The sequence below is a fragment of the Malus sylvestris genome, chromosome 3 (assembly GCF_916048215.2).
Source record: "Malus sylvestris chromosome 3, drMalSylv7.2, whole genome shotgun sequence".
Lineage (NCBI taxonomy): Eukaryota > Viridiplantae > Streptophyta > Magnoliopsida > Rosales > Rosaceae > Malus > Malus sylvestris.
In genome coordinates, this window is record NC_062262.1 from 2,801,505 (window position 1) to 2,822,835 (window position 21,331).

General features: G+C 39.6%; 1 protein-coding gene across 1 annotated transcript; it reads left to right on the plus strand.

Moving 5' to 3' along the window:
- Positions 1–16,000: 16,000 nt before the first annotated feature.
- LOC126617277 (E3 ubiquitin-protein ligase At4g11680-like) lies at positions 16,001–18,658 on the plus strand. The gene is made up of 3 exons (XM_050285304.1): positions 16,001–17,412; positions 17,541–17,916; positions 18,192–18,658. The coding sequence occupies exons 1-3, from the start codon at positions 16,907–16,909 to the stop codon at positions 18,336–18,338; spliced, it is 1,029 nt and encodes a 342-aa protein (XP_050141261.1). The 5' UTR covers positions 16,001–16,906; the 3' UTR covers positions 18,339–18,658.
- The last annotated feature ends 2,673 nt before the right edge of the window (positions 18,659–21,331 follow it).

Here is a 21,331-nt window from a genome sequence, read left to right on the forward strand (position 1 = left end):
TTCGAGGTCCATCTCTTCCCAAAACCTGCTGCAGTGCGTCCAGGTGAGTTCTTAGGTATATTTGTGAAGTTTTAGAACCCCTTATTCAAGCCCTAACTCTTACCATCCCTTGTGCATGCATGTCCGGTTCCGACGACGAACTCCGGCGAGTTCGTGAGTGTGCGTTTGTGCAGTGTGTACGTTGTGCAAGTGTGTGTGCGTGAACCGTGTGTGTGTGTGTGTAAGTATGCTTACTGTGCGTGTGTGTGATTACATATATATATATATATATATATATATATGCATGATGCTGTGCGTGTGTGTGCTTATATATATATGCATGCTGTGCATGCGTGTGTGTGTTTATATGTATGTATCTATATATATATATATATATATATATATATATGCATGTTGCCTCTGTGTGTATATTTGTATATATATATATGTGCATGCGTGGGAGTGTGTGTGTGTTTATATATGTGTGTATATATATATATATATGTGTGTGTGTGAATGTGTGGTGTGTGTACCGTGTGTGTATAAGTTTGGGTTTAGGCTTAAGCCCAAAACTCCCTCTTGTTCCTAACCTACCCAAACCCAAAACCCATTTCCATTTCCTAAAATTCTATCTTTTGGGTAGTTTATTAAATTGAACATTTTCGTGCTTAGGTGAAGTTGCTAGTGGAGACTTCCTTAATCTTTTTCCACACAATTCTGCTACTTCGGAGTATCTGTGAGTGGGCCACCTTCGAAAATTGCATGTTTTATTGATAGAAATGCATAATTTAATAGCATGCCTTGCAGAATTATTGATTTGAGGAATACTTTACAGGAAGCATGATGATTTGATTATACGTGATTATATATATATATGTTTTGAACTATTTCCATTATATCGTATTTTCTATAGAACCCTCATTCTGGTAGACTATCTGATCGATGACGATAGGATGCTAAGAATGTGTTTCAAATGACTTTCGAACACCTCTTCGTAGTATAAAGGATCGATGAATTTATGCTACAAAGTTGTATTTTAGAGGTGAATTATGTTTTGTGCGTACCTAGTGAACACTATGCCGCCTGGGGCGAGGATCTGGTGTTGGCATTGAGGCCGGGAGAAATAATCCCTAGCGAAAGGCTGAGGGACACGGAGACAGGCATTGGGCCGGGAGGGAGATATCTCTGGCTACGGGCACAGAGACTGAGGTGCAGGCATTGGGCCGGGAGTATTGTTATTCAGTGCACTCACTAGCAGCACAACTTGTGTTATGCTTCCTGATACGATTTCTGATATGATTTTTGATATGATTTTCTGAGATTGATTTGCAGATGGATATATGAATTGTTTTTATGGCATGCTAGAGTTTTCTGAAAAGCTTATCACTTATTATTCTAGTAGTTTTCATTATTAAACTGTGGGGGTTAGTATGTTCATAACTGTTTTCGTACTACGTATGTATATAAACTTGGTCCACTCACCCTTGTTTTGCGCCCCCATTCAGGTCTTAGGAACGAGGACTACGAGGCATCATACGAGGCATTCCCCTACCAGTAGCAGTCTATCTTCCACTTGTGTAATATTTGTAATGATCTTTCCTTTCGTGATCTTGACTTCGAACGTGTTTTGCGCACTCTAGCCATTTCCCTAAACTTTGTTTGTAACTCCCTTTGGATTCAGATGTTTAATCGTGCGTGTTTCTCCTAATCATTTCTCTTGTATTTCAATAAATGGCTTTCGTCACCTCAGGTGTCGGCCAGCACGTGCCTATCCTGATATTCAGGGAATATCGGGGTCGGGGCGTGTCAGATTGGTATCAGAGCATGGTTAGGATTTCTTTTCACCAATTTGGTAAATTTAGGTCTTTCTAAATCTTGTTGTCTTTGTCAGAATGATGGCTAATCCTGGTGGGAATGTGCCTCGACGACCTCGTTCTTCTATAATGGGGGGACTTCAGCAGTTTACTAATGCTTTGATCAATGCTCTTCCGGGTCATAGGCCCAATCGGACGTATATCGAAATTGCTAGAAGCCATGGAGTTACTGATTTGGAAACTGTGGGAAATGGTGAGGAGGCTGAGCAGTGGTTAGAAAAGATGGAGGATACCTTGGAGGTTATGAAATGTCCACTAAACGAGTGGGCAAACACAGCAGCGTATTTTATTCAGGGTGATGCTAGAAGTTGGTGGAGAACAACGAGGGAATCTCGTCCGCCTGGTTCTTTGATGACATGGGCTGCCTTCCGGAAACGTTTTATTGCTTACTTTCTAAGCCCCAGTTACAGATTGAGGAAAAGGCAAGAGTACTTAGAGTTCCGACAGGGTGACCTCAGTATCACAGAATTTGATAGTACTTTCAGGCGTTTGGCCAGGCATTATGATGAGACATATGATAATCCGCAGGCACAGATGGATCAGGCGATGTTTGCACTGAACCAGGAGTACCGTACACTGGTAGCTGCTCAGAGACCCAAAACTTATGAGGAAATAATTGAAATAAGCCTGAGTATAGAACAGTCCAAGTGGGATACTGAGATACAGGATCGACCTCAGGCTTGGAGCCAGCCTCAGAGACAGAATCGACCGCGGAATCAGAATCAGAGGAGTCGAAGTTTCCGGTCACAGAATATTAGAGAATCAGCGAGCCCCTCCAGTTCTGTAGGTCCCAGACAACCATTTTCCTTTAAACGGTCAGGTCGGGGCTCAGGATCATCCAGTGAAAGCTCAGGCACTGAGTCGGCGAGACGACCTTTCGGTCATTTCACTCCGAGTTACCCGGTCTGTGATCGATGTGGGTTACGTCATCGAGGGAACTGTGGGATGACTACTGCAGTTTGTCACAGGTGCGGTGGCACTGGCCATTTTATTCGTGATTGTCCTTCTGCACCACCACCTGGAGATGTTGCTTCCGGATCAGGCTACAGTGGATATCAGACAGTTCAGAATTTTGGCAATCGACGTAACTTTGATGGCGGTAGCAGTAGTAGTCGGAGCCTTGGTAGCAGCACTAATCAGAACTATGGGGGTAACCGAAGTCTACAGTTTGGTGGCAGAGGTAGTCAAAGTTTCAGAGGTACTGATAGCCGGAGTACTCAGTTTTTGAACCAGCAGCAGGCTGGAACATCTTCTGGTAACCGTAGCCAGGGGAACATAGTTTGTGGCAGTCACAGAGGCCGTGGTGGTCGAAATAATAATGCAGGGCAACCAGTATACGGACGTATAAACGCCATGACTCAGCAGGAGGCCGATCAGGATCCTCGAGTTATCACCGGTATGTTACCTATCTGTAATACTTGGGCTAGAGTTTTAATTGATCCGGGTGCTACACGATCTTTTGTTTCTTCATCTTTTGCTCGGGTTATACCATTTCAACCTCAACCATTAGGCTTTGATATGTTGATTCAAATGCCACGTGGTGAATTGTTTTGTGCTCAATGGCAATATCAGAATTGTTCAGTTTTTGTGGAAGGGGAAAACTTAGAGGTTGATTTAATTCCTTTCAAACTGGCGGAGTTTGATGTCATTCTAGGAATGGATTGGCTGTCTAAGCATCGAGCGAATGTCGCATGTTGGGAGAAAATTGTGACATTCAATCGACCAGGACTTCTGTCAATTTCATTTATGGGTGAGCGACGTGTCCTCCCCAATAGTATTATTTCTTCCATTCAAGCAACTAAGTTGTTGAGTAAGGGTTGTACGGGGTTTCTAGCCCATGTAGTCGTGAAGGATGAATCTTCTTTACGTCCTGAAGATGTGCCGGTTGTAAGGGACTTCACCGATGTGTTTCCTGATGATTTACCGGGGTTACCACCTGCGAGGGAAATTGAGTTCACTATCGATTTACTTCCAGGTACAAATCCTATTTCCTTGGCACCTTATCGAATGGCACCAGCGGAGTTGAGAGAATTGAAGATCCAACTTCAGGAATTGGTAGACAAAGGTTACATCCAGCCGAGTACATCCCCGTGGGGAGCTCCTGTTCTTTTTGTTAGAAAGAAGGATGGATCAATGAGACTCTGTATCGATTATAGGCAACTGAATCAGGTGACGGTGAAGAATCGTTACCCTCTGCCTCGGATCGATGATTTGTTTGATCAATTGAAAGGTGCTCAGATATTTTCCAAAATTGACCTTCGATCGGGTTACCATCAATTGAGGATTCGCGAGGATGATGTCCCGAAAACTGCTTTCCGTACAAGGTATGGGCACTATGAATTTTGTGTCATGCCGTTTGGATTGACAAATGCACCTGCAGCATTCATGAATTTGATGAACAGAGTTTTTGAATCGTATCTAGATAGGTTTGTGATTGTGTTCATTGATGACATTCTAGTTTATTCTAGGAGTGTTAATGAACACAAGAAACATTTGAGAATAGTGCTCGAACGACTGAGGGACAACCAGCTTTATGCCAAGTTCAGTAAGTGTCAGTTTTGGTTAACTCAGGTTGGTTTTCTTGGGCATATAGTTTCTGCAGAAGGAATTAGTGTAGATCCTCAGAAGGTGTCAGCAGTATCTAACTGGGAACAACCAAAGAATGTCACAGAAGTGAGAAGTTTTTTGGGTTTGGCAGGGTATTATTGAAGATTTATTCAGAATTTTTCTGCAATTGCTCTGCCTCTTACTAAATTAACTCGTAAAGGTGTCCAGTTTGTGTGGGATGAGAGTTGTGAACAGAGTTTTCAGGAACTTAAGCGACGTCTCACTCAGGCTCATGTTCTCGCCCTTCCAGATGACAGTGGTGAATTTGAGGTGTACACTGATGCTTCTCTATCAGGTTTTGGGTGTGTACTGATGCAGCATGGAAAAGTTATTGCCTACGCTTCCAGACAACTCAAAACCCATGAAAGAAATTATCCTACTCATGATTTGGAGTTAGGAGCAGTGATTTTCGCTTTGAAGATTTGGAGGCACTACTTGTATGGAGAAAAATGTCGTATTTTTACGGATCATAAAAGTCTTAAGTATGTGTTCACCAAGAAGGAGCTGAACTTGAGACAGAGAAGATGGATGGAGCTTATCAGTGATTATGACTGTTCGATTGAGTACCATCCTGGACATGCTAATGCCGTAGCTGATGCTCTTAGTAGGAAACACCATGAGCAGCTTGCATCACTTCAAAATGTGCATATTCCGTTACTATTCTCTCTTCGGGAAATCGGTGTCAATTTAAAAGCAGGTGATCATGGAGCTTGGCTAGCACATTTTCAGGTTAGACCTATCTTCGTGGACATGGTCATAGAAGCTCAGGAACTTGATCCAGAATGCGATGAAATAAAGGCACAAGTGCTGAAAGGGGATAAGGATGAATTCATCATCCGTAGAGACGGAGCGTTATTGAAAGGGAACCGTTTGTTCGTGCCTAAAGATAATGAAGCAGTTAAGAAGGAAATTCTTGACGAGGCTCATACTTCAGCTTATGCTATGCATCCAGGGAGTACTAAATTGTATCGCACCATTTATCCTTTCTATTATTGGGAAGGGATGAAACGGGATGTAGCAAAGTATGTGAGCAGATGTCTAATCTGTCAGCAGGTTAAAGCAGACAGACAGAGACCTGGGGGACTGATGCAGAATCTTCCAATACCAGTTTGGAAGTGGGAGGATATTACTATGGACTTTGTGTATGGATTGCCGAGAACACCGTCAAAGTGCGATGGTATCTGGGTAATTGTTGATCGACTTACCAAGACTGCTCATTTCTTACCAGTTCGACAGACCTACTCACTGGAGAAATTGGCGAAGTTATTTATTAATAATATTGTTCGTCTTCATGGTGTACCTGTCTCCATTGTGTCAGACAGAGATCCCAGATTTACTTCCAGGTTTTGGAAAGCCTTTAATGCCGCTATGGGTACTCAGTTACTGTTCAGCACTGCTTATCATCCACAAACTGATGGTCAGTCCGAGCGGACAATTCAGACTTTAGAGGACATGTTGAGAGTGTCGGTGTTACAGTGGAAAGGTAGCTGGGATAACTATTTGCCGTTGGTAGAGTTTGCTTACAATAATAGTTATCACTCGAGTATTGGTATGGCACCTTTTGAAGCACTCTACGGGAAGACGTGTAGAACGCCATTATGTTGGACAGAGGCAGGTGAAAGGTCGTTGGTGGGACCAGAGATTGTGGATACCACCAATGCTAATATTCAACTGATTAAGGCAAATTTGAAAGCAGCACAAGACCGACAGAAAAGCATTGCGGACAAACATTCCAAAGATCGTGAGTATGCAGTGGGCGACTTTGTGTTCTTGAAATTGTCTCCCTGGAAAGGTGTTGTCCGTTTTGGTAAACGAGGAAAGCTGAGCCCTCGATACATCGGTCCCTATCAGATTATTGAAAGAATTGGTGCAGTTGCTTATAGGTTGGAACTACCACCAGAGATGTCAATGATCCATAATGTCTTCCATGTTTCCATGCTCCGGAAATACGTACCAGATCCTTCTCATGTTATCCAACCAGAACCTCTGGAAGTGAGTCCAGACTTGAGTTATGTGGAGGAACCTGTGGCGATTGTTGATAGACAAGATAAAGTGTTGAGGAACAAGACCATTCCGCTAGTAAAAGTACTTTGGAGGAATCATGCATTTGAGGAGGCAACGTGGGAGACTGAAGAACAGATGCGGGCACAGTACCCATTCCTTTTCACTTGAGGTAATTGAATTTCGAGGACGAAATTTTCTTTAAGGGGGGTAGATTGTTACAACCACACCCACTTTCTACTTATTAAAATGATTTCTTTAGTCTTTAATTAGTGAGTCGTGGGACCCGCCTTATTTTTATACTTCTATCATGGTTCCGGTCTCTCTTTCCCCTCTAATATCTGAATCAACTATCTCTCTCTAACTCTCAGGAACTCACACTCTCTCTAAGCTCCGAGAGCTTCTCTCTAGCTTTCACCTCACTTCCCTCACAAATCAAACCCCAAAAACCATATATTTGGAGTCCTTGAGACCTAGCGAACTCAATGGTACCCTTGCATGCGCCATCTGAGCACTGTGGGTTTTTCTGCCATTGAAGCCGAGAGCTTCAAAGCTCTAAAACTCGAACCCAGGTGAGGATTGTGTTCCTTCTTCAAATTTCTGGGTTATGCATGTTGGTTTTATGACAAAACTCAAGGGTTTTGATCTCAGTTTTTCTCTGTGTCAATAATCTAGCTCCGACGACGAACTCCGACGAGTTCGAGGTCCATCTCTTCCCAAAACCTGCTGCAGTGCGTCCAGGTGAGTTCTTAGGTATATTTGTGAAGTTTTAGAACCCCTTATTCAAGCCCTAACTCTTACCATCCCTTGTGCATGCATGTCCGGTTCCGACGACGAACTCCGGCGAGTTCGTGAGTGTGCGTTTGTGCAGTGTGTACGTTGTGCAAGTGTGTGTGCGTGAACCGTGTGTGTGTGTGTGTAAGTATGCTTACTGTGCGTGTGTGTGATTACATATATATATATATATATATATATATATATATATATATATATATATATATATGCATGATGCTGTGCGTGTGTGTGCTTATATATATATGCATGCTGTGCATGCGTGTGTGTGTTTATATGTATGTATCTATATATATATATATATATATATATATGCATGTTGCCTCTGTGTGTATATTTGTATATATATATATGTGCATGCGTGGGAGTGTGTGTGTGTTTATATATGTGTGTATATATATATATATATGTGTGTGTGTGAATGTGTGGTGTGTGTACCGTGTGTGTATAAGTTTGGGTTTAGGCTTAAGCCCAAAACTCCCTCTTGTTCCTAACCTACCCAAACCCAAAACCCATTTCCATTTCCTAAAATTCTATCTTTTGGGTAGTTTATTAAATTGAACATTTTCGTGCTTAGGTGAAGTTGCTAGTGGAGACTTCCTTAATCTTTTTCCACACAATTCTGCTACTTCGGAGTATCTGTGAGTGGGCCACCTTCGAAAATTGCATGTTTTATTGATAGAAATGCATAATTTAATAGCATGCCTTGCAGAATTATTGATTTGAGGAATACTTTACAGGAAGCATGATGATTTGATTATACGTGATTATATATATATATGTTTTGAACTATTTCCATTATATCGTATTTTCTATAGAACCCTCATTCTGGTAGACTATCTGATCGATGACGATATGATGCTAAGAATGTGTTTCAAATGACTTTCGAACACCTCTTCGTAGTATAAAGGATCGATGAATTTATGCTACAAAGTTGTATTTTAGAGGTGAATTATGTTTTGTGCGTACCTAGTGAACACTATGCCGCCTGGGGCGAGGATCTGGTGTTGGCATTGAGGCCGGGAGAAATAATCCCTAGCGAAAGGCTGAGGGACACGGAGACAGGCATTGGGCCGGGAGGGAGATATCTCTGGCTACGGGCACAGAGACTGAGGTGCAGGCATTGGGCCGGGAGTATTGTTATTCAGTGCACTCACTAGCAGCACAACTTGTGTTATGCTTCCTGATACGATTTCTGATATGATTTTTGATATGATTTTCTGAGATTGATTTGCAGATGGATATATGAATTGTTTTTATGGCATGCTAGAGTTTTCTGAAAAGCTTATCACTTATTATTCTAGTAGTTTTCATTATTAAACTGTGGGGGTTAGTATGTTCATAACTGTTTTCGTACTACGTATGTATATAAACTTGGTCCACTCACCCTTGTTTTGCGCCCCCATTCAGGTCTTAGGAACGAGGACTACGAGGCATCATACGAGGCATTCCCCTACCAGTAGCAGTCTATCTTCCACTTGTGTAATATTTGTAATGATCTTTCCTTTCGTGATCTTGACTTCGAACGTGTTTTGCGCACTCTAGCCATTTCCCTAAACTTTGTTTGTAACTCCCTTTGGATTCAGATGTTTAATCGTGCGTGTTTCTCCTAATCATTTCTCTTGTATTTCAATAAATGGCTTTCGTCACCTCAGGTGTCGGCCAGCACGTGCCTATCCTGATATTCAGGGAATATCGGGGTCGGGGCGTGTCACTATCTTTGTTAATTTTTGTCTTGAACAATGATGGATTACCTTGTCCTCATTAATTTCACCTTTTGGTAGTGTAGAGGGCGATGCCTTCGCTTTGATGAAGCGTCATCCTTGTTGTACCCTTCTGCACTGTGTTAGTGGTTTGTACGTGTTTGCTTCTGTGTAGGCTTTCAGTGTTTGCTTTGGCCTCTTGGCCCTAGAATGGATTTCTCAGTTTTCCAAAAAAAGAGGCACCTTCCATACTTGAGGTCGAGGACATTGTTGCAAGGTTTGAGGAGAAAATATACGCTACAGCCTCTAGCCAGGTACTTCCATTACTCTTGGGGTTCTAATTTTTCATGTGTAACATCCCGACTCGGACTCTACCATATTCCGGGCTCAACTCCGTCATAGCACGACATTGTCCGCTTTGGGTCCTGACCACGCCCTCACGATTTTTGTTTCTAGGAACTCACACGAGAACTTCCTAGTGGGTCACCCATCCTGGGATTGCTCTCGCGCGAACTCGCTTAACTTCGGAGTTTCGATGGAACCCGAAGCCAGTGAGTTCCCAAAAGGCCTCGTGCTATAGGAGGTGGGCATGTACATATAAGTCATATCACCCCCTCTTCGTTGGTCGATGTGGGATGTTACAATTCACCCCCTTAAGGGCCTGACATCCTCGTCGGCACACTCGCACTACACGGAAAAGTGGCTCTGATACCAAATTATCACATCCCGACCTGGGCTCCACCACATCCCAGGCTCGACTCCGCCATAACACGATATTGTCCGCTTTGGGCCCCGACCAAGCCCTCACGATTTTTGTTTTTGAGAACTCACACGAGAACTTCCCAGTGGGTCACCCATCCTGAGATTGTTCTCGCTCGATCTGACACGCCCTGATCCCGATATTCCTCAAATAATAAGATAGGCATGTGCTAGCCGACACTCGAGGGTGACGAAAACCATTTATTGAGTGCAAATGCTAAGACTTATAAATTTAAAAGAATAAAGAATATGCATTTAAGGAACGTGTTCAGAGCACACATCTAATTTAGAACACTAAAAGAATTAATAAAAAAATTGAATGAACAAAGGAGTAGGTCCTACACCGAGAGGACTCGAAGATGCCGATACGAAAGTGTCTGGATGCTGGGATTGTATGCCTCGATTCTAAGTCCTGAAAGGGGTGCAAAACAAACATGAGTGGATCAAGTTGATATATATCTATATATATACACTAAAACAGTTATCAACGTACTAACCCCCAAGTTTTATGAAAACACATATAACATGATAAAAATAAGTTTTCCGAAACCTAGCATGTTGTGCAATGTCTCAAATCATAACTTGTATATATAATAATCACTAGTGAATGTCCGATAACCCCCAGGCACCATGCCGACTCCCTGTCTCTGAGCAAACAGTCAGAGGAAAATTACCCCCAAAACATTTGTAGCGTCAAAAACAAATATATAACTATAATAAGGAAATTTACAGTACTTATACTGAAAATCCAAAACCGAAAATGATAATGGGTCTTGCCCAAGCACACGAAACGTCAAGTACTTCGAGATAAATTATCTTTGGGTCCAGCCTCAACAATCGCAAATCCATGACAACTGTCGTAGATGGGTCTTCCTGCCTACTTGCTTAACAAACCCAACGAATAAGTTATCGATACCACAGTCGACCGCCCACGATATCGGTCACACATTTGTTGTCTCGATAAGCAAGCAATGATTTCCTGAGGGTGCACAATTTCGATCCTTCGAATAGTAGTTCGCAAAACTCTTATGTCAGCCAGTGTTGCCTGTAGAAAACTCTTGTACCATGTCACAAAAAGTGCCATACTCAAACTGGACAAAACAGAAATTGTCGTTGTAAAAACTCTATCCAGCACCAAGTATCCCATCCTCTTCAATTCTTCCAAATGCAACCAACTACTCCAAAGTTTCACCAGTAAAGAATCCATTTGAAAACGATATGATGGGATTCAAAAGAAGTGGTATTGTAACATCCAACATCGACCAATGGAGAGGGGGTGATGTGCCTTATATATACATACCCACCTCCTATAGCACGAGGCCTTTTGCGAACTCGCTTAACTTTGGAGTTCCGATGGAACTTGAAGCCAATGAGTTCCCAAAAGACCTTGTGCTATAGGAGGTGTGCATGTACATATAAGGCATATCACCCAATCTCTGTTGGTCGATGTGGGATGTTACATAATTTCTTACACATCTATTTATTTTTTCAAGTTTTTCTTTGTATGGTGGATGGTGGGATGAATTGTAACCTAAGTTGTTTGGATCTCTGTTTCCAGTCGGATTATCTTCAGAAAATTTCTCTAAAGATGCTCATCCTTGAGATCAAGTCTCATGCCACAGTACCCCCTTCCAACTTGAAACGGCATCGTGTCCTTGCTTGATTTTGAAGTTTGATCTACCTGACTTGTCTAAGTTTTAAATAGCTTGATTTTCTTACAAGCTTTATCATGAAAGTCATATTTTCCCAAAGTTTGGGATCATCATCTGTTTCCGTACATTTACTCTCGAAGAGTACCAAAATTTCTAATGATTAATCTTAATCACAACGCATAATAACTGTGAGAATATATTTTATTTACTCTGAAAATTTTCCGTAATTATTGCATGCTGATGGAACCTATTTACTTTGAACACAGTTAATGCCATTGCCTTGTTCATTGAAAAGTATTTTAAAATGGTTGAAAGCAGTTTTTGTGAAATTATTTTTATCACACCAAGACCCTTATATGAATTGGGATTAAAATTCCATTGGCTACATCTTTGAGGAAGTTAGAGATATGTCCCACAAACTTTGTCAACAAAAATATACACAAACAAAACTAGTTGCAAACTTTCAATGAAAAACTAGATACAAACAATAAGTAGTCGTACATATATTATCTCTTTAGTGTTCATCTAGGTCCATTTTAGTTTAAAAAAAACTAGAGGGGTTTCGGAGGAGGCTTAGAGAGAAGAAGATGGCGAGGTGGATTGACACTCAAGGGTCGAGCTCTTGTCCTCATCATCCTCACTGTCACTAGGAAGGTTGTCGGAATTCTCCATCCGAACCAAGATCTCGAAAAACTCATGATAATCATAGTCTCCAACAGTGGCGAGGTCTAGGGTTTTTTGCGGAGAGGTAAAGGGTGAAAGTGGGGGTTCCACTGCGTAGCTGAGAGAGAGAGAGTTCGAGAACAAAACATGAAAGAACGCGGAAGTGAGTGGAGTTAGTAAACGGAGCAAGCACTCAAAAGGGTATCTTCGTCAGTGGCACAAATGAAATTAAAAAAACTACACGAGGACAAATTTGAAAAAACATTGTGGTTATGAACAATATTTCAGTGTAAAATGAGTTTTATTAGTATATACTATATACTAGTAGAGAGCATACACTTTGTGTGTGTGAACAATTTTATTTATTAAGTGCATATTGTTTTAATATTACATAATTATTATTTTGTTCTTCTTATGTAAATATTGTGTGTCAAAAATGAGGGTAAAATTGAAAAAATAAGTATAAAAAAGAGGGTAAAATAGAAAAAAATAGGGATATGGTTGTCATTTTGTCAAAAGGTACAAAATTACTATTTTACCCTCCTTTTGTTAATAGTATGTATCAAAAGTGAGGAAAAAATAGGAAAAAAATGACAAAAATTTGACAAGGAAGGTTCTTTTAATAATAGTATAAATTAAATTTATAATCGATTCTATCTGCACACTTTTGCTAACCTAAATAGAAGAGTCAATAGATAAACCATGGTGACTAACTTTCTATGACCGACTACCCTATATATATATATATGAAGGTGAATCATGTATATATGCACTCCATGTGTTCATGTCTCTATCGCATTCCTTTCAATGCCAACAGATGGGTAATTTTGCAACGTAGCTGATCTTAAAATAGTAACAAAACCATATAGTTTGACGTAAAAAATAAGCTTAATCATTTTTTTAATCACGTATTCTCTCATTTCTCAAAGTGTATTAGACATGCACCTACGTAAGAAAGTGGAACAAAATCGCCACTTGTGGCGCCCATAAAGATAAAGTTATAACCTTTGAAACTTGAAGAAAGGGACTGGGGGAGTCATGTGTGCAACTAAATCCAAAAAGTTGAAAGTTCAAGTGTACTTACATCTTAAAGCCAAATATATTTGCACGTTGCCACACATTACTTGATAAGGCAGTCAAATTTTAGTCAATTACGAAATACCATACTAAAATATGACACACGTTGCAGTAGTATTTGACAGTGTTTAGTATTTATCGTTTTATTAACTTAGAGACAAACATACATAACGACCGCGGGGTGGTCCGAATGTTAATGACGAATTTTAGACTTGTATTTTAGATGGCACAGTCTTGATTTGATTTATAATGTTCGTGAATCATACGATGGTGGTTAGTGGGAAGTTGAAATGTCTTTATGAGTCTTTCTGACCCTTGAAAATGTGGACTGCCATGACGAAACTACTAGCAGGTCCCTTTTAGGTGAATCACACCATAGTACTAGGGGAAAGTTGAAATGCCTATGTGAACCTTCCTGGCTCTTGAATGTGGACTGAAGTGGCAAAGCCACCAGCTGGTCCCTTTTAGTAGTTTTGAGTAAATTAGGTAACTCATAAGGCAACACTTGTCATTAATTTCTCACTTTACAGTGCACTTGTATGAACGTTAAGCATGTTTCATTCATTTTTCTTTGTGAATATTTTTGTTCACCACCCTCTAAGATAGTGATGGTGATGCTCACCATCTTTTTCTTGTGGTTAAGTTAATACTTATTTAGCAATCAAGTTAATCCAAGGGCTTTTATTAAGGTGTTTTTCGTAATCCCTCGTTGATCCTTTGGTGAGCGGGACTTCTTATGCAAACTTACACGTACCATTTATGATAAACCTGTTAAATGGGTCGGAATTTCACTATCTTGACACCATATATACATCAAGAGCTGCATACTAGCTACAATGAGACCAAGGCTGTCAATTTTTTGGGCTATTTCACATGTGAGTTTCGCCTACAAAAACTTTAAATTCAACAATTGAATGTGTGATTTGATTCTAAATAAAGCCTATTAAATTTTGGGGCTCCCTTAAATGATTTGTTTTTAGCTAATTTATATCTTTACTAACCTCAAAAGGTTAGTCTAGTGGTGAACTGTAAATATTTTTAATTCTCAATTCAAGTTTAAACTCACACAGATTTATTTTTTAGAATCACAACTCTATTTTAGTGTACCATTCAATCGCTCAAAAATGCGTTGCCGCTCCATGTAGATACTTCCCGTATTAAGAAAAATCCAGTCTTATCCAAATTTAAGATGTTGACGAGTCTCATCGGCCTGTGAAGATCCTACAAGATATCTTTAAGAAAAGGATCTAGTTTAAAATAAAATGGTGATGAAGGGCTAATGCTACGTGGCTCGCTGCTACAGGATATGAGGAAGTTGGAAATCAATTTGAAACTCTATGACGTTGTATGTCCCAAAAATAATTCAAAGTCATACTGTACAAGAAAGACACAACTTTGCTATACATATGAATCTTTGTAGAGTAATTTCTAATTTAGTCTAGGTTTGGCTTATTTCAAAGCTAGGTATGTTTAAACTTCTTTTATATCGGCTATTTTTCTATAAAGACCAACTTTTGAAATATAAAAGCCTTTCCGACCTCTAAAATGTTACTGATGTGGCAGAGCCACCAGTTAGTCATTTTTTAAATGTAAGCACAATTAATAAACACAAAACCCTAGTTCTTTAAACAATTTTGACTATGTTTCTTCCCAGTTATAACGTGTAAGTTTTCCATAGTACAAATACGTATACCAAGTACGAATATTAATAAATAACTCATCAAATGGTTTATTAAGGGTGCGTTTGGTACGCAGACGGGGCGGGACGGGACGGGACGGAACGGGACGGGACGGGACGGGACGGAACGAAGGTGTAATTTTTGAAAAAGACATGGGGTATATTTGTCTTAAAATGGTAAAACATTGTGTTCCACAGACGTGGAACAAACCCGTTCCAGGGGGGGAGGTGGAACGCAAAAACACCCAAAATATGTTCCGTGGAACAGCCCGTTCCACCCATTTTTGGCGCACCAAACGCGGGACGGAACGCCTCGTCCCGTTCCGTCCCGTCCCGTCCCACGTACCAAACGCACCCTAAACTAATCATACGTTGTAGAACGTGTCATTCAATTAATACTTGACCAAACAAATTTGCTTTTGATGTTGAGTATGTGTTCGTAGATAAATGCTAAAGGGACTCTATAAAATATGAGACTCTCCGTCAACTATCGGTCACTTCATGGTTTTGACATAATATTTATAATCATGATATGAGAATTGATTTTAAATTATACGGTGTTAGAAAGTTTATGAAGAGCTCTACTTTTAAAAGAATTCATTTTAACAGTGTTGGCATTATAACCTTGCCGACATATTGAAGGTATAAATGTTCTTCCTTGTAGACGTAAAAAAAGACTACCCATGTAGCATGATATATAGTCGTAAAAGATATGAAATTGGACAAAGCCAAAATAACGGTGTGACCTACATGAAAAACACAACTCAAAGAGGAGGGGCCATGGAGCTCCAAAATAAAATGCAGCTGCTGACCAGATTTAGGTGGCCAACTGCTTAACATGAAAGTATACTGGGCACGAGGGCACTGTGCCCGCCAAAAAAATCAAATTAACAAATGCTTAAGTGTCAGATTATCACTTTATCCCCTATCTAATTAACTTTAAAATTCCAAAAAATATTTTGCTTTTCTCCTAATTTTCTATTAGAGATAAGATAAAGATAGAGAGATTTGCATGTTTTGCTTACTAAATAAATAGGACGTGGATCCTCTCCTGGGCTCAGGATGGGATCCTCCTGATCAGTTTATCTGAACCGTCAAAATTTAATCCAACGGTTTTAATTATTATAACTTATAAAAAATTTCTTATTTGTAATCGTTGGATTAAATTTGAACGATTCAGATGGGCTGATCAAAAGGATCCCTATCCTGAGCTCAGGAGAGGATCCTCTTCCGAATAAACAAAAGCAGGAAGGAAGTTAGGCCAACGGTTAGCTTTCTTCCCTCCAAACCCGTCATTCCCTTGGAATCAAAGCTAAACCCCTTAGCGGTTGGATTTCTGGTCACCATCTGAAACCCAACTTCACCTTCCTGACATGCTCTCCACACCCTTCTCCTTCTCATATTACTCAATCTCCCCCCTTTATAAATTTCAGTTTTTTTTTCATGTTTTTTTCATATTTGAGGTCTACCCAGTACAGATTTTGACCTCTTCTGCAACTTTTGTGCTCTTGGGGTGACAGGTTTAGGCCTTGGAAATTTTGGGTTTTGGGAGTTTTGGAAATTTTGGTGTAAAGGTTGTTAATTTGTACCTTTGGGTGAGAGATTTAGGCCTTGGAAGTTTTTGGGTTTTTGGAAATTCTGGTGTAAAGTTGAGTAAGTTTATGGTATGATCCAATAGAGTTATTCAATTTCAGGTGCTTTTGTGTAAAGCTGTAAGCTTTCTTGGATTTCGGAATATTTAAGAGTTGGGTTTTGGAGGAGAGAGATTTTCAGATGTGTGCAGTTCATTTGCAAACTGAAGGCTGAAACTTTCTCAGATCCATCCAAAAGTTCCTTTTGGCTGCTCAACCCAAATGGTACTTTTCACCTGTGTTGCTTCATTTAACTCTCATGGCTATTTACTTGAAGAAAACATGAAAGTTGCATGAATGTTATATAACACAAGGCTTTTCCATCAAACCCAACTGCAACTGTAGCCCACCACATACTTGTGAAAATTCCAAGCACAACTTTTGTTATACAACTCTCATATATTTCATGTCAGCCTCCCAATTCACACCATATTACAGTTGTATAAAGCCATATTTATAGTTGCCGATAGAATCATATAATCATTCTTCTATGAATAGCCGTTACCTTTTTTCACCAGAACCCATGTGTCAATCTGCTTCCTCTGCGGTTTCATTTTCGTCAAATTCTCTGGGAGATGATCGTGGGGCAGTTAGCCTGGTCAGGACAAGGTCTTCTAGAGCTCCCCCTTCTTCATTCTTAATGAGAATGGCTATGAGAATATCTAGAGCAAGGTGGTTCACCTTCTTGAGAAGAGTCTTCCACTACCAAAATGGTTCGAGGTCCAATCTTGGATCAAATCCTTTCAATAACAGCACTTGGATGATGCTGGAATTCATGGCTTTGGTTGTTCAAATAGGCGTGACCACGATTACTTTGGCTGTTTCGAAGAAGGAGAGGCCGGTTTGGCCTATGAGAATTTGGATTATTGGGTATGATATTGGATGTGTTCTCAATTTGTTCGTGCTCTTTGGGCGTTACAGGCTACTTCATCCGACTCAAAGTGATGGTTTCAACCTCTCCGATTTGGAACAGCAGAGAAGCACTGAAGAGTCCAGGTACTTTTCCTTGGCTTCGGTTACTTCCATTTAGTTACGAAAGAGTTGTTCACGTATTTGTAGAGTAAATTATGGAATTTTGCATTTTTCGGAGATTGATATATGGTGTATAATGTATATGTGTACAGGACCACACATTTGATGAACAGGTGTAGAACCTCACTTGAGCTCTTCTTTGCGATATGGTTTGTGATGGGTAATGTTTGGGTCTTTGATTCTCGCTTTAGTTCGCTTCCCGGAGCCCCGAAACTCCACGTGCTCTGCATCTCTCTGCTGGCTTGGAATGCCATCAGCTACTCTTTTCCCTTCCTGCTGTTTGTGTTGCTATGTTGCTGTGTACCCCTAATTAGCAGCCTCCTTGGATACAACATGAATATGGGGTCAGTTGATAAAGGAGCATCTGATGACCAAATTTCTCAGCTTCCCAGCTGGAGATACAAAGAAGTTAACGCCAAAGTAGAGCTCGGAAATGATTGCAATGCAGGATCCCTAAATGAAGATCCAGTAAGTCAATCATACATAAAAAGCTAATTTGGCCTTGTATAAATATAATCCTTGTTCTGCTTGGGGTTTCTTCACACGTGAGAATCTCCGTTTTTCTTCAATTCTGATTGCTTGGGTTTACAATCCTAGCAGTTTAATCCCTTAACATTCTGAAGTTAATAGCTTTCGGAATCGAAACCTCCAATTCTCCTCCCTATTTATTGTCAAGAAACGCCTTGTAATCTCATATGGCGGCTCATTAATTTCGTCTCTTAATCTTTTTCGTGCACCCGCAGGATTGCTGCATTTGCCTGGCCAAATACAGAGACAAGGAGGAAGTAAGGCAGTTGCCATGTTCCCACATGTTTCACCTCAAGTGCGTCGATCAGTGGCTCAGAATCATATCCTGCTGTCCTCTTTGTAAGCAAGAACTGCAGAGATAGAAAATACTGAAATACAACAAACTTCCTGAGATTTTTTTTTCTCCTTTTTCTTTAATTTTCTTAATTTTTCGGCGTGATTTTTACATGGTTACTCGAGTGAGTTTTTTTGCTCGGTACAGTGGAGCTCACCAGCAACCAGACTATACCAAAGTTTACAGTCTTTGAATGTACAAATAGGTAGCAGAGAATGATGTATACAGAAACACACATTCTTTTTTTAAGTTTTATTAATGCTATGGAATGCATGTAAATGTACCAAAGAATGCATCAACACTGTGTAATATTATGCTTCTGCTTTAATACATTGCTTTTCTGATTTCTGTTCGGAAAATGTAACTTTAAGGCTCCGGTTTGGTGGAGTTATTTGAAAGAAAAGGATGGCGCTATAAGGAAAAGGATCCTCTCCGGATCCTCTTTATGGGGATTCGGAGGATCATTCAATCATGTCCGTTCATCTTACATCGTGCGGTCATAAATAATTTAAATTTTAAAATTTAAAATTGAATATAAATAGTACTTAACGAAAACTGACCGCACAATGTACGATGAACAATGAACGGACATGATTGATTAGTCTCCCGGATCTCCATGAAGAGGATCCTTTTCTGCACTATAACCCAAAACCGTAAACCCTAAACCCTAGGGCTGGCATTTTCTGAACCAAATACCGAAAGTTATCGAATCAAAATTGAAATTTACTGAAACCGAAATTACTAGAACCAAAAATATTGAATTTTTTGGTTTGGTTTTGGTAAGAAAACCTGGTAAAACTGAACTGAAATTTATTATTAATATATAATATATTAGTTTATTTAGTTGCGACTAATTCCAATCGTTGATTTTGGTTAAGATTAATCTCAATCATTAATTTATAAAGACAAACATATTCAGTTCTCTAGTCATTTCTCTCTCTACCCCTCTCGACTAATGCTCTCTCATCCCACTCAAGGTACCGTTTGGTACGTGGGACGGGACAGAACGGAGTGGAACGAGGCGTTCCGTCCCACGTTTGGTGAGCCTAAAACGGGTGGAACGCGCTGTTTCACGGGATGAGTTTTGGGTGAATTTTCGTTCCACCTCACCCCACTGGAACGACTCGTTACACATCCGTGGAACACAAAATTATAACATCTCCGTCTCCTTCTTCTTCCTCCTGGTTTCCATCCGAGGGCATTTTTGCTCCCTCTCCGTTCCGTCCCGTCCCGTCTGCATACCAAACGATATCCAAACTCACATAAAAATTACACCAAAATTTGGCACCTTAAGTCACTTAAATATGGGCTAAAACTACACCAATCAAAATTTTCGGTTCCGTTTTTTGTTTGACATTTTCGGTTTGGTTACAAAAGTGAAACCAGCCCTACTATATAGATAGGTTTTTCTCTTCAACTCACGCGTTCTGGATTCAAACAATCTATCTCCCCTTAGTGTAGCTTACAATAGTAATATTGTTTGTAATTTAAAACAAAATTTAAATATCGCTTGTATAGAAAATCAAGCGCCCCCAATTACCAACTACAAGAATCTAAGACCCAGGAAAGTTTTGAATATGATCAAGACACCGACACATATTATAACATGCTGAACGACGTGGTTGATACTTTCCCAACTTCAGATATATTATTTGTATGTAATTAACCACATATATTAAATATAAATGAAATAATAACACAACATGGCGATATGTCAGACACAATAAAAAACCTCCCTCAAATATTGTAAGATTACTGGCTCCAGTCATCTTCGTAACCCATTTCCCAATATTTGGAAACCATTCCAACTCAACCCAATATCGTACTTGGAATGCAATTACAATGAAAACGGGCTCTTTATGAGAAGTAGGCCCAACTCTGAGCCCATGCACATTATAGCCTATAGATCCGGCCAACGTCTTTTGGGAGAGGTTTTTTTTATTGTAATTGGAATATAGGACGGAATACTATATGTTATTCTATAAGGTTTTTATTTTTTTTCGTTTTCAAGTGTCTCATTAATTGTACAATAACAGATGATGTTTTACTCTTTTTTGAACACATTGAAAAATCTCTCTTTTGGACGTTGAATTTGGAAGTTGGCCGGCTGGCTCACATACTTTGACTGAGTACGAAGGAAGGTGATTGGTAAGATGAGATCTCAATAAAGTTGAGATGTTTACTGTTGTAGGTATTGGTGGGCGACACATAAACAATTCAAGTAAAATTATGTTGATATCAATAAAGTTGAGATGTTTATTGTACACGTAAAACTATATTGTTTTCTAAATTGTCCTTTCTTTCTTTTCAAGGTTAAACTACTAAAACGTCTACGTTTTATATTATGTTATTTCGGTACACTTCACCTGATTCACTAAAGTTACTATCAACGGCAAAGAGTCAAATCAAAATAGATATTTGTACTATTAGACTGATGCACCGTGTTCATAATTCATTTTATTTTAGTTCACTTAGAAATTTAAATTTGTTTCAAGATTTTAGATTTCGATATCTGCTTTGTACATTTATTAGGAAAAGGGAGTTTTAACGAAAAACCAAAATTTTACATTAAAAAGTCAAACCTAATACTATTCATTTTACCATTTATTTTGTTCTTATCGTTAAAACTCAAAGTTTTCAAGCTATTTTCATTAGTTTTCCTAAAAAAAATACCAATGATGAATTCTCCTGCGAAAAAAGCGAAAAAATCCGAAATATTTTCACAACATTACAACTTTGATTTGAATAGCTTTTGCTTGTTTTTATTTGTTTATGAAATTTGTATCTTAAGTATGAGCTTTTGTACAATGCATGTTAAGAGTAATCCGATTCATAAGATAAGCGTTATAAGTGTATAGGGACGAACAAGGTGGCTCATCGTTTGACAAGAATGAGCTTGGCTTTAGATAACTCATTAATTTGGTTTGAGGAATCTCTTATGTAATTTTTAATCTTCTCTTCGAGGATAGTACTGCTTGGTATTTTGTTGGTGAGAGATGCTCTTTTCCCTTCGTCCTGGTG

Excerpts from the sequence above, each read along its gene's own strand:
- LOC126617277 (XM_050285304.1), top strand. The coding sequence starts at position 16,907 with ATGAATAGCCGTTACCTTTTTTCACCAGAACCCATGTGTCAATCTGCT. Across the intron at positions 17,413-17,540 it reads AGAAGCACTGAAGAGTCCAG|GACCACACATTTGATGAACA; the intron begins GTACTTTTCCTT and ends ATATGTGTACAG. Across the intron at positions 17,917-18,191 it reads GATCCCTAAATGAAGATCCA|GATTGCTGCATTTGCCTGGC; the intron begins GTAAGTCAATCA and ends GTGCACCCGCAG.